This window comes from Gallinula chloropus (assembly GCF_964237585.1).
Source record: "Gallinula chloropus genome assembly, chromosome: 2".
In the NCBI taxonomy this organism is placed as follows: Eukaryota; Metazoa; Chordata; class Aves; order Gruiformes; family Rallidae; genus Gallinula; species Gallinula chloropus.
Window position 1 is genome coordinate 18,139,052 of NC_140086.1, and position 12,111 is coordinate 18,151,162.

General features: G+C 37.1%; 1 protein-coding gene across 3 annotated transcripts in view; it reads left to right on the forward strand.

Moving 5' to 3' along the window:
- CSMD3 (CUB and Sushi multiple domains 3) overlaps positions 1-12,111 on the forward strand; it is a gene marked incomplete at its 5' end in the record, with an annotated part of 624,550 nt that overhangs the window by 352,892 nt on the left and 259,547 nt on the right. For all 3 annotated transcript variants that reach the window (XM_084280272.1, XM_084280273.1, XM_084280274.1), the window contains 2 exons: positions 323-649; positions 8,974-9,168. In XM_084280272.1, coding sequence (XP_084136398.1) covers positions 323-649; positions 8,974-9,168 — 522 coding nt within the window. The remainder of the gene's footprint in view (positions 1-322; positions 650-8,973; positions 9,169-12,111) is intronic.

Below are 12,111 nucleotides of genomic sequence, written 5' to 3' on the forward strand. Positions count from 1 at the left end.
TAACAGTCCCTTCATGTAGAAAATAGGTGGTGCTGAGTGATTAAGGATTGTTGAACATGGGTAGATTGTAAGGACTGCTGTGGGCTTCCAATGCAACAAGGATGCTTTATTACTTGGGGCCTCTGCTTGGAAGATAGTTTTATTGAAGGGAAGGGTATAAGAAAGCAATGCCGCCCCTCCCCCCCTCCCAACAACCCACCCAACATCATCAAAACCCTTCTTTCAGCAAGTTTAAGGATCTCTTTTAAAAGTCTAGTTAAAAAAAATTCTTATTGAAATGTTTTATTCCATTATCTATTATCTTTGTCTCTTTTTTTGGCAGTTCCTTGCCTTTCCAATTTCACTGCACCAATGGGAACAGTACTTTCACCTGATTATCCAGAAGGATATGGGAATAATTTAAACTGCATCTGGACAATAATTTCAGACCCTGGGAGCCGAATCCATCTCTCTTTTAATGACTTTGACTTGGAATCTCAGTTTGACTTCCTTGCAGTTAAAGATGGTGACTCTCCGGATTCCCCCATAATAGGAACATTTACTGGTGCTGAAGTTCCTTCCCATCTTACCAGCAATGGTCATATTTTGCGTCTGGAATTTCAAGCTGACCATTCAATGTCAGGACGTGGATTTAACATCACTTATAACAGTGAGTAATAGTTTTGGGGTATTCGGTTTTTTTTTTTTGGTTTGGTTTTGTTTCTTTTTTAATGTATGTGTGAGCTTTGTTTTCAAAATAGAGTTTAGGAGATACATTTAGAGCATGTAAAACTGACTTTATGGCAGTACATCTTCAAACAAATCCTATATACCTAAAAATACTTGATTTAGGTGTTTAGATTGCCTTTCAAATACAGAGGGCTGGAAATATATGTATATTTCTCATTTGTGACATTAGTCCATTGTGATGGGAGTGTTTAGGAGATGGACAAATCAGACCAGTTTCAAATTGTAAACCAGAACTTGACCGAATTTGCTAACATCACACTTTGGGTTACTGGCTAAATCCTACATCCTCGTTACTTGTACAGAACATGAACTGTTACTCATGAACACTCATACACTAGTTTAGCTGTGACTGTATATAATACTCTGGAGCTGATGGCTTCAGTCCATGCTAGCTCCTAGTCACCACAGTTAATATGGGCATCTGTAGGAGGTCCCCTCCCCCACACACTTCTCCCCCTCCTCTTTTCCTTTAAGGAGAAGACAGCTGCGTGGATCTTGGCTCTCAGCCAGGGTAAAACCTCAACAGTCTGTTTTGGCACCCAATGTGGGGCACGAAAGTTTGGGATAATGGTAGATCTGACTGTGACCTGATTGTAATTAAGACAAAGTTGTGATAAGCACTGTTGTTTAAGCAGTCTCTGGTCATGATGCTGTGGTATTTATTCACAAGGCTGTGGTCACAGCTGTGGCAGCGAAACCACTGTATGCTGTATGCAGTCCTGGCAGGATTTTTTACCATCTCGAGGCTGCGGCTCCTGTTTTTGTTCCTGTACTTCATTTTAGTGTATTTTATGATATCAGTCTATGATACAATAATATCGATAACCATGAGCTTGTGCTGGTACTTGTATGAGATTTTGCTGTCCTGTCTATTCCTTGGACAGGGAGGGGTTAATAATGGCAGCTGGTATGGTGGGGGTACAGAAGGAAATAACTACACTGGTTTCTTTTCCTTTGGGCTAAATACAACAGCTCTTCAGTATCCCTGGGATATTCAAACTAGCATTTCGCTGTTGGTAGGTTTGGTGCAGATGGTTCAGTTTTGGTTATATATTAAACACAGGTTTATGAATACCACTCAAGAGCTTTCTCTGAGGTCAGATAATCACGAGTGGCAGGGCATGTGGCAGAGTATGGGCAAGTACCTAGGCACTTTCTCACGCCCAATGGTTTTGAACTTCACTCCTGAACAGCTACAGGACCCTGATAAAGTGACTGCATATCTGAAAAGAAATTGCTGTAGGTTTCCCAGATATGCACACCTTACTGCACTGTGCTGGCCCCTGGCCACTATTTATCAAACACTGCTTAATAGCAGGCAGCACTGTCATTACTGTCAGCACTGTCAGAGGGAAAGGAAAGAAAACAGACCAGCAGAGACTGTAGCTGCTGCAACCCCTATGACCGGCATTGTGACTATTGCAACCACTGTGACTAGCACTGTGGCTACTGCAACCCCTATGACTGGAAATGTGGCTATTGCAACCTTCCCAACCGACACTGCAGCTACTGCTACCCCTACAGCAGACACCGCCGATGATCCAAAAAACCAACCCACACCAGTGTCTTTTGCTCCCGTACAAAAGAGGAAACACACAAAGAAATCAGTTTGCATAGTGAAAGATGGTGATGATGATGATGAGTCGGGGGCATCTTGAGCATCTCAGGATAAGGCAGAACCAGAGGTTGTCACACAATCCCTGACCCTGAGTGAGCTGTGTGAGGTTCGAAAAGATTTCAGCCGCCACCCAAGTGAGCACATCATCACTTGGTTGCTCCAATGCTGGGATCATGGGGCCAGTAGTCTGGAATTAGAAGGCAGGGAGGCTAAGCAGTTGGGATCCCTATCTAGGGAAGGAGGCATTGACAAGGCAATTGGGAGAAAGCCAGAAATCCTCAGCCTCTGGAGGCGACTACTGTCAAGTGTGAAGGAAAGGTATCCCATAAAGGAATGTATTACATGTCAATCACACAAGTGTAACAGCGTAGAGACAGCTGTCCATCACCTGAGAGAATTAGCTGTACGGGAGATAATTTATTATGATCTGGACAACTCACAGCTTCCCTCTGATCCTGATGAAGTACTATGCACCCCAGATATGTGGCGTAAGGTTGTACGAAGTGTACCATCAGGGCACACCAATTCACTGGCAGCAATGGACTGGAATGACACAAATCCACCAGCCGTATATGATCCTTATCCCAACCTATGGGTTTTTGGTTTCTTGGTTTTCCCTTCCCTTACCTCACCCCCTAACCCCAAACTTCTCCCCTTCCTCTTTTCCTTTAAAGAGCAGGCAGCTGCATGGATCTCGGCTCTCAGCTGGGGTAAAACCACGACACCTGGTAAATGAGAGACTCCATATTTTTCTCCGAGGAATTTGATAATTAATATTATTTCCACAGTATTGCTAGGATTAAACTCTCCTGTGGGTCTCTACATTTCTTGCATCATAGTTCACCTCTCCATCTGTTTTACTACTCATTTGGTTTGGTTTTGTCTAGGTTGTCAATCTTTCAGAGAAGTATTTCTATAAGACTTACCTTGAACATTGCTGTCTGAGTAGGAAAGATAAGCTGACACCAGATTGCTGTGTAAACATTCTTCTTCCGATATTGTCTTATGCTTCAGCTCCCAGCCCTCTATCTTAGCTACTCATCACCAGGTCATTTCTCACAAATGTAGAATGCAAGCGTGAAGAAAATGTAGTGTCTTCTTACTGGTTTGTATATCTACCATACATAATTGCAAGCTAAACTTTGAGCTGTAGCTGGGTATCTTAGTGCCATAACTAAATATTGAAAAATCTGTACTCAGTACTATAGAAATATAAAAATGGGTATAATGAAAACAAGATATTGAATCCATTTTTCTTAACAGAAGTTGTAATATCTTCTCTGTTTTCTTCTGATTTGTTGCCTTTTAAAATTTATAAAAGTTCTGCTAACTTCTTTAATGTTTCACTGTGGTGTGCTCAATGGTGTCAGGACTTGGAGAATCAGAGGAGATCTTCTTGGAAAAAAAACAGGCCATTGTATAAATGGATATTCTCAAATCATCCCATTTTGCAGAACTAGAACTAAATATAGGTCAGTTAAAGTAGGATTTACCGTAAAAATGAAAGATGCAGATGTTTATCATGGAATAATCCTTATATTTAATTTTTATTTAGAAATACAGCAATCCATCAGACACTGTCAAGGCATGTTTAATATTTCAGTGCCATATGAATATACTTATCAGAAAAATTTTGTCCTTTAAAAAAAAATGCAGGTGTCCTTGGGCGTGTTGTAGTCTATGGTATCCCTCAAGTCACTTAAAGTATGCACTGACAGTACTAAATGGTGCACTTTTGATTTTATAAAGAAGTAATGATACAGTATGAACTTTTACCAGTTGTACAACAAAACTCACTCACTCTGAAAAGAATTATTTTAAAAAGTGTTTTCTATATTTGAGTAGTGTAACACATCTCTTTTTCATTTGTAGATGTGTTTAAGATATCATGGAGGGGTGTGTGTGTTTGTTAAACTCTGTAGTTAAAATGTACCTGTAACAGCAAAAAATAATTCCAGAAAATGTGTCTAATATTTCTTTAGTAGACAGCTGCAATCTGATAAATTACAGAAGTAGTCTTCCCATAATAAATAGTTTAAGGCCCAGAGAGGGGATAAAAAAAGGAATTAATCTCATTTTCACTCTGTCTTAGAATTCGTAAACCCAAAGTTAATTAAAAATATCCATTTTCTGCTAACACTCCAGCTTATATATTTCAAAGCTATTAGTCTCTTTTTGCTCCTTTCAAGCGTAGAAACAATATATCACAGAAAAAGTATGATACGATCAATCTTTTCTAAAAATAATGTAGGCTACTAACGTAAATAACTTCATTAATATTTTTAGGTATAGGATGGAGAAGAATAAAACTGAGTTACTAGTGCATAATCTGATTTTTAAATACTATTTCTCAGAAACAATTTTTTCTCCATATTTTTATTACAGCAACATCAGTGGTGTCAAATAATTATTCTCAGTCCAGTAAAAGAAAATAAATTCAACTTTTTTTTGTAAGTAAACAAAAATTTGTTTTTCAAATGTCTCTTTTTTGAGTTACTTCACTAAGTTTGGCAAAGATTTCTAGTGAGTTAAATTTTGGGACAAGCCCACAGGAATATGTTACTTGAAAATGCATATGCAGAGAATATTCCAGTAACCAAAAGCATAGGAACTCAAAGGGTTGTGATTTTTCAGCTTGACCTGATGCTTTCATTGGTTCATTTATATGTGACTGTGCACTGTTGATACAAAAGAGGGGATGAGTCAGGACAGTGCGTTACTGGGTACAGCAGAACACAAGAATTGTAGCAATGTGAAATTACATTGGTTTAAGTTGCAATAGAATGCCATACTTACACCTGGCTGCTTGCTTCAAGTTTATATCTCAAACCCAAGATCTCTTAATGATGTTTCTGAGCTCTGTGAAAGTATTTATAAACTCAGTCATCCCTTAATCTTCCCTCCAATAAGCTATATGCATCAAAATCCTTGATTTAAGGGAAAGTCTGTGTCATATTTGTGACTCCTTTATGAGTGATTCTGGCCTATTTTTGGGTGGCATAGAGTTAAAGCTACTTCAAAGTAGTAGTGCTTGCACTGAGTCAAGGACTTTTCAGCTTCTCATACTTTCCTGCCGGTGAGGAGGATACGCGTGTATATAAATATGGGAGTGGGCACAGCCAGGACAGCTGACCCAAACTATCCAGAGGGGAACTCCATACCATATGATGTCATGCTGGGCAAAAAACAGTAGGGAAAACTGGTTGTGGGTAAGTGAGGTGGGGAGCAGCTGCTGATTGAGATTTAGCTGGGCATCAGTCAGTGGTAGATGAGCATTGTGAATCACTTTTTATATATTGTACTAGAATATTCTATTTTTATTTCTGTTGCTATTATTACTCTTACGCTTGCTCATATTCCTTTCCTTTTCTGTCCTATTAAACTGTGTTTATTGCAACCCATAGGCTTTACCTTTTTTAATTTTTTTTTTCTGATGCTCTCCTGCATCCAACTTGGCAAGTGGAGTGACCAGACAGCTGCGTGATGTTCAGCTGGGCTAAACCAGAACAGCTTCCCCCTTTACCTACATTTTTGTTCACTTACTGAGATCAGACACAGTATGTGAATATAGTCACATCAATTACAAGCAACAAAGATATATAGTCTCCCTGCTTCAGCCAGAGTTTCCTAATTTAGTTTTGGACAGATAAAATGCACACTTTATTTGCTATGCAGCTCTATGTGAAAGACTATTGATATTTATTGCCTGTGTCAAAGGAGTTAATGCAAAGAAGACTTCAAAGTCTCCAGTGATTCTTTCTCTCTCTCCCCTTTCCTCACTGGAAGAAGCAGGGGTTGTCAGTAGATGGGAAGTGTGTTATCTCCAACCAGGAGAGTTTGGTCCCAGGTGTCTCTGGAGGCCCTCCTTAGGTAGGCATTCCAGAAGCCAGTCGTTTGAACCTCCCTTCAGGCTGAGTTGGATGAGTATTTTGATGTGGACAACATGTTCCAGATGGTTTGATTTTTGCTAGTTGGTGGAAGGTTTTGAACTGTTACTCATTGCTTGGGGTGTAGGAGGTGCTAGGCAAATATTTTTTTATAAGTTTACATCTGCTGTTTCTGCCAATTCTGCAAATTTTTCTGGTGGTAGTTGCTGTTTTCATTACATCTGTCTAATTGTACTTTATCTAACAGAAGTCAAAACCCTATGAACTACATAGCAACATTCCAAAGGTAAAATTGTGGACTTCTGACATCAACTTAATTATTCAAGTGATTTCAGCTCAGAATGCCAAGACGTTGACAAGCCCAAAGACTGCTTCAGTCTGTTTTATTGTTCTGATAGGGTATGTCCATCACAGAACATATTTTCTGGCACTCTGTCCTGCTATACATTTTTAGGCTCAGTATTTCCCAAGATAGAATTCTTAAAACTGTTATGTACTACACAGAAGTATGAGTTTACGTGTGATGGTACTGAATAACCTACTAGCTGTTTGCATAACATTAAACAAACTTCACTTTTTTTTATTTTTAATTGTCTCTTTGTTATTTTATATTCTCAACTTTTCTTTCTTCTCTGATACTGTCCTCTGAAAGGGTTATATTTATTCTAAAGCCACTGCTAGACTTACAGGCTAAAAAACTCCTCATAGGGCAATCTACCAAAACAATTAATCGCGCCAGTGGACCAATCCTTTCTAGTCCTATTTCCAAGAACATTTCAAAGCAGACCTCAGAGTAGATAAATTGCTGTTCACTTTATTCCAGCCATCATATCTCTTGAGGTTTCTGTGGTTCCTCCCCTTCACATTATTTTGAAGCAAAATGCAAGTTTTAGCATCTTTCTGAATTGATATCAGAATTGAAAGTACTCCACCATCATGCTGTGCTGTGATTATGCTGCCTGGATTTTCTCCAGATACTACTTAAAATACCAGTACAATCATGATAGTTGATGAGAATAAATGCCAGGAAAACTGGAACTCCTCTTTACATGTAATATTGCATAAGCAACTTTTGCATGGTTTCTTGATTTATTGATGATGAGTAGACTATTAAAGACTTACCTGTGTTATTTTTCTTTTGTATGTCATATTACAGCTCCACCATGAAGCTTTTCAGAAGTATAGACAGGCTGATTTTTGCTTATCAAGTAATGTAGCTGCAGCCAGGCTTGACTAAGAGAGTAACAGAAGTAGTTGGGAAGGGTTGTCTTTTACTCTTGCCTACTATAGCCATCCTGTATAGCACAATTGCTTCCATAGGAGCAGCAGTAGTATCTACAGCTCTTACTTTCTGATTTGGAATATAGAACAGTTAATTGATTTTGCAGCCTTGATAAACTGGTCTAATACACAAGCAAGCTATACCTGGAGTCAAGATTTATCTGCGTTTACAGATAACAATATTGAAAATCTATCTCTTTGTTGTCTGAAGCAAGCAAGAAAAACAGGCAATCCATCCCCTCACTAAAAGTGATGACTGTGCATAAAGTATTAATAAAAGTTTTTCAACCTCCGTGAAAAAATAGCTGTCCTTCTCAAATGGTAGGCAACTATTCAGTGAAAGCATTATTCTAATTCCCAATACATGTGGTATTTCCTAAGTCAAAATGTCAATAAATTAATGTTTTCTTTTTTCTATTATGATTCTTAACATTTCTGTAATGCAAAATCTGATAAATGTTTCTGATAAGTTAATGTAATACTACTTCTTCAAGAAATTGATGGGAGAGCTTGGATATGTTTTGTCTAGCAGACACATTAGTAAAAATGCAGAAAAATATTATTAAAATTATCTTTTTAGGACATAATCCTATCTGATCTCCCCATGTCCAAACCTGTTTATGAAGACAGAATTTGCAGTCATCACATGTAAAGAAGGTGGATGCTGCCCTTAGAATTTCTCTCACTGAAAAATCAATATTTTCTTAAAATCTTAGATTTATGTTCAGTATTCTTAAATCAAACACTGAAATATAATTAATAAATAATATTTTAATTATTTTGCTGTAAGTAGGAAGATGGTAGGAAGATGAGCCTATTTGTTGTTCTATGTTGTTCTATTCCAAGATGAATTCTGTAGTAAAAGACATGGACTATCTTTATTATAGTATCAAGATACATACAGGGAAATTATTTTTATTTGCCCATAGATAAAATTTTAGCAGGATTTGTACATACTAGAAATTTATATGACCTTAAACATACTGATACGGTTACAGTTTCAGGTTTTCTTTCTTTAGCCAACATCACCTCTTCAGGAAAATTAATGACTATGGCAATATCAGGCACACTGAGGTCAGTATGCTCAAATAGTTGCGATGGTGAATTGAAAGTGCAAAAGATGCTTGCTCTAACTTCCTGATGGATGTTTTGTCCCGTTGTTACATTGGATAGGATAGGTTACTGAAAAGGAGAACTTAGCCATCACTGAAATCTGCCAGCACCTAGCTGACCAAAATAAGATTCATGCTGGTATAACTTTTATTACATGTTAAGCAGGTTTTTATATTATTTTATGTTTTCTGCTGTTGGTCAGACTTTTTTCTCTTAGTGTTTCCTAATACAAATATTTTGTTATTACTAGCAGTCCTAAAAATGTTGTCTTACTTGCAAGAGTTATCACACTATTTTCTCCTCCTTTTTTTTTTTTTTTTTTTTTTTTTTATTTATTTTGAAAAGCATTTGGACATAACGAGTGCCCTGATCCTGGAGTGCCAATCAATGCTCGTCGATTTGGTGATAACTTTCAACTGGGGAGCTCAATATCTGTTATATGTGAGGAAGGATTTATTAAAACACAAGGAACTGAAACAATTACTTGCATGCTGATGGATGGAAAAGTAATGTGGAGTGGACCTATTCCTAAATGTGGAGGTACGTATAATATTTCTTTCTGATTCAGAGCTTGATGTAATGTCTTTTAAGTTGTCACCAAATGAGGCTCAGATTCTTGCAAACAGATAGCACAAAACTTCTGTAAAAATCTCTTCTTTAATAAAAGTCTAGTGAGCCATGAGCTTTTATTATAACCCTGTCTGCAGGAGTGATTTTTTTCTCATAACTGTTGTAAGGAGAGATGAAAACACCAAAAATATTGGCATAAACAACAGTGATGCTAGCACTGCTATATAACCTCTGTAACAATGAAGGCTCATGTAAGAAACTTATTAGGACTGGAATGGGAATTATTTACACTGTTCATACTGCCATATAGCTTATTTGGCACTGGTGGAACTGCAATTTACCCAAGACATTTTATCTTTGAAAGGATCTCTTTTACATTTATTTTTTTAAACATTTTTTTAAACATTTGAGAAAATGTTTAGAGGAATGAGCTTTAGTGCTAGCAATAAACCAATAATACTCATCTCTGCATTTTTGAATTACAATCCAATTGGCATGATTTGCCACTTTAATACGTAGGAGAAAGAAATAGCAGGGAAGAACAAAATAAGAAAATTCTTCTGTTTTCACTGAAACTTATTTTAGTGTATTGAAGGTTTCTGTTCTTTAACTTACATTTAAATCTCCTGTTCAACTTGTCACTCGAGGTTCTTATGCAATCAGGAAGCCTGAGGTGTTTTGTTCAGTTGTTTGGTTTTTTTTAAATTATTTTCACTCAATTTCATATAGAAAGTATTCTTCAAGATACAGTTGTTGACTTCCTACTTCAGATAGATGAACAATTTAAAATCATTGTAGTACTCAGTGACATTTTTTTATACATTAGGGTAGAATGAAGATGTTGATCTCAGATCTTCAGCTACAGTATTTAAAACCATTTGAGAGGTTTTAGTTATCTGATGCTTTGCTTATATTTCTTCTATCCACAGTGACACTTAGTTTGGGGAAGATTCTCTTAGCAACTGATCTTATTTATAGTAATTAAATACTTCCATACATCACAAACACTAAAAACAACGTTATGCATATTTCCTTGGTCTTGATTATACTAATTGTCTATATTTTACAATCCTTTTTTGTAAAGGAAAAATAAATTAATTCAGTTGCTTGTAATGTTTTTTTTTTCAAAAATATATTCTTTAATCAAAAATGATACAATCTCTGATTCATAGTTTATTACTTTTTATTTTTAACAAAAAACTTAGCTCTTATTTTCATAGATATCAGGTAAGTCAGTTTCCCTAGACCATACTTGTATAGGCACTAATGCACTTGCTCTGTTGTCAGTTTAACAGAGCTGTATGACATTGCTAATAAAATATAAGGTTGCATTTTCAATGTTACATTACAAAGTTAAATTAATGGGAATATTTTTAATACCTGACCATACCCTAGACAATCTGATCCATAAATGGTCTAAAATTCTAAATGTAACATCTATTGGAAACCTAGAGCTCGGAATGCTGATATATATGAATTAAGTGTATTTATCAACTGTAGAATTAGGTATATTTTTAAAATTTAAGATATAATTTCAAGACTAATGAAAATATTTTTAAGATAATAGTGTCATTTGGTCTGTTGGGATGTTCAAATTTTTGTTAACTGTGTACACATTTGCCTATAATACATACTGACTTCATATAACGTGAAGTTTTCTTGCCCTACATGTACGTCATGATTTCATTGTCATACATATCAAGGCAAAATCGTGAACTCCACATACTGATGAGGAAACACTGAATGTGACTGCTGTGCAGTTTTCCTTCCACTGCAGAAATGTCAACTATTACATTCTATAGGAGAGAAACTTTTAATAATAAATATGGTGTGGATGGATAGGGTCAGCATACTCATATTCAGAGGCCTGATCAGCCTCTTCTGGGGCTTCCTTCCAGACCTCCCCATGGCTCAGATAACATTTCAGCTGAGCCTGGCTGTAGGTCCCTGCCCCAGAAATGGTCCAAGAGTGCTGATCTCCAGCCCTATTATCTGCTGATAAATATCTGCTGATGTGCTCATCAGACTTCCTGGTTTGACTTCAGAAAGTGTGCCCATGTGATGGTCACCAGATGCTTTTCCTGTCACTAATCTGGTCCTGTCACCTTGCTTAGGTGGAGCTGGATGATGCTCTGTGGGTGAGGGCTCTTACTCTGCCTATGTGTGGCTGATTATCTGTGTCTTCTGGCTTCTCTTCTCTAGCAGAGCAGCCCTGCTTTTGATCTTCCCTGATGGCTTTCAATTGGGGATTCCTGTCCTTGTGCCCTTCATTTTTCCTGTGTCAGGGTTATATGGAGGATTTTCCCATAACCTTTTATAATAGTATGCTGTTGTACCTGTGCAGCATCTCTAACCTTGGATTTCTTGCATAACTCCTGTAATGCTTAATATCCTGCTGTTCTGCAGCATGGGTGTTAAACTCTTGGAAAAAGGGTTGAAATCTACGAATCTGCAAGATGTTCGGTGATTAGTCTGTCATCCTCAAAGGTTTCTTCATACTCATGTACAGAAATTTCCTGCAACCCCTGCACCTTGCTATAAAAAGAAATAAATAGAAATTACTTTGTGAGAATTCTTCAACAGGCTAAGATGGCTTTCAGTATACGGCATAGACCTGTGCTTGAGAAAGAGATTCTGATTGATGACAACCTCTGGTTATGTTGTATTTCTAGTGGTTTGTTTTTAACAATCTCACAGTGGGTATGAATGTGTCAGGCAACTATTAAATTCAGCTGGAATGAAGAACAAGGGCTAAAAATTCAATGTATAAAAGGTCTGGGAAACAGTCTTTCTGTAAGATGGCTTGAAAGTTTTATTTTCTAAAAAACAAGGCTTTTTAAGGTAAGTCCAGTCACCCAGCTATTCTGATCATCATGCAGTGGTGAAAGTCAAAAATGAAATTCTGTTCAATTT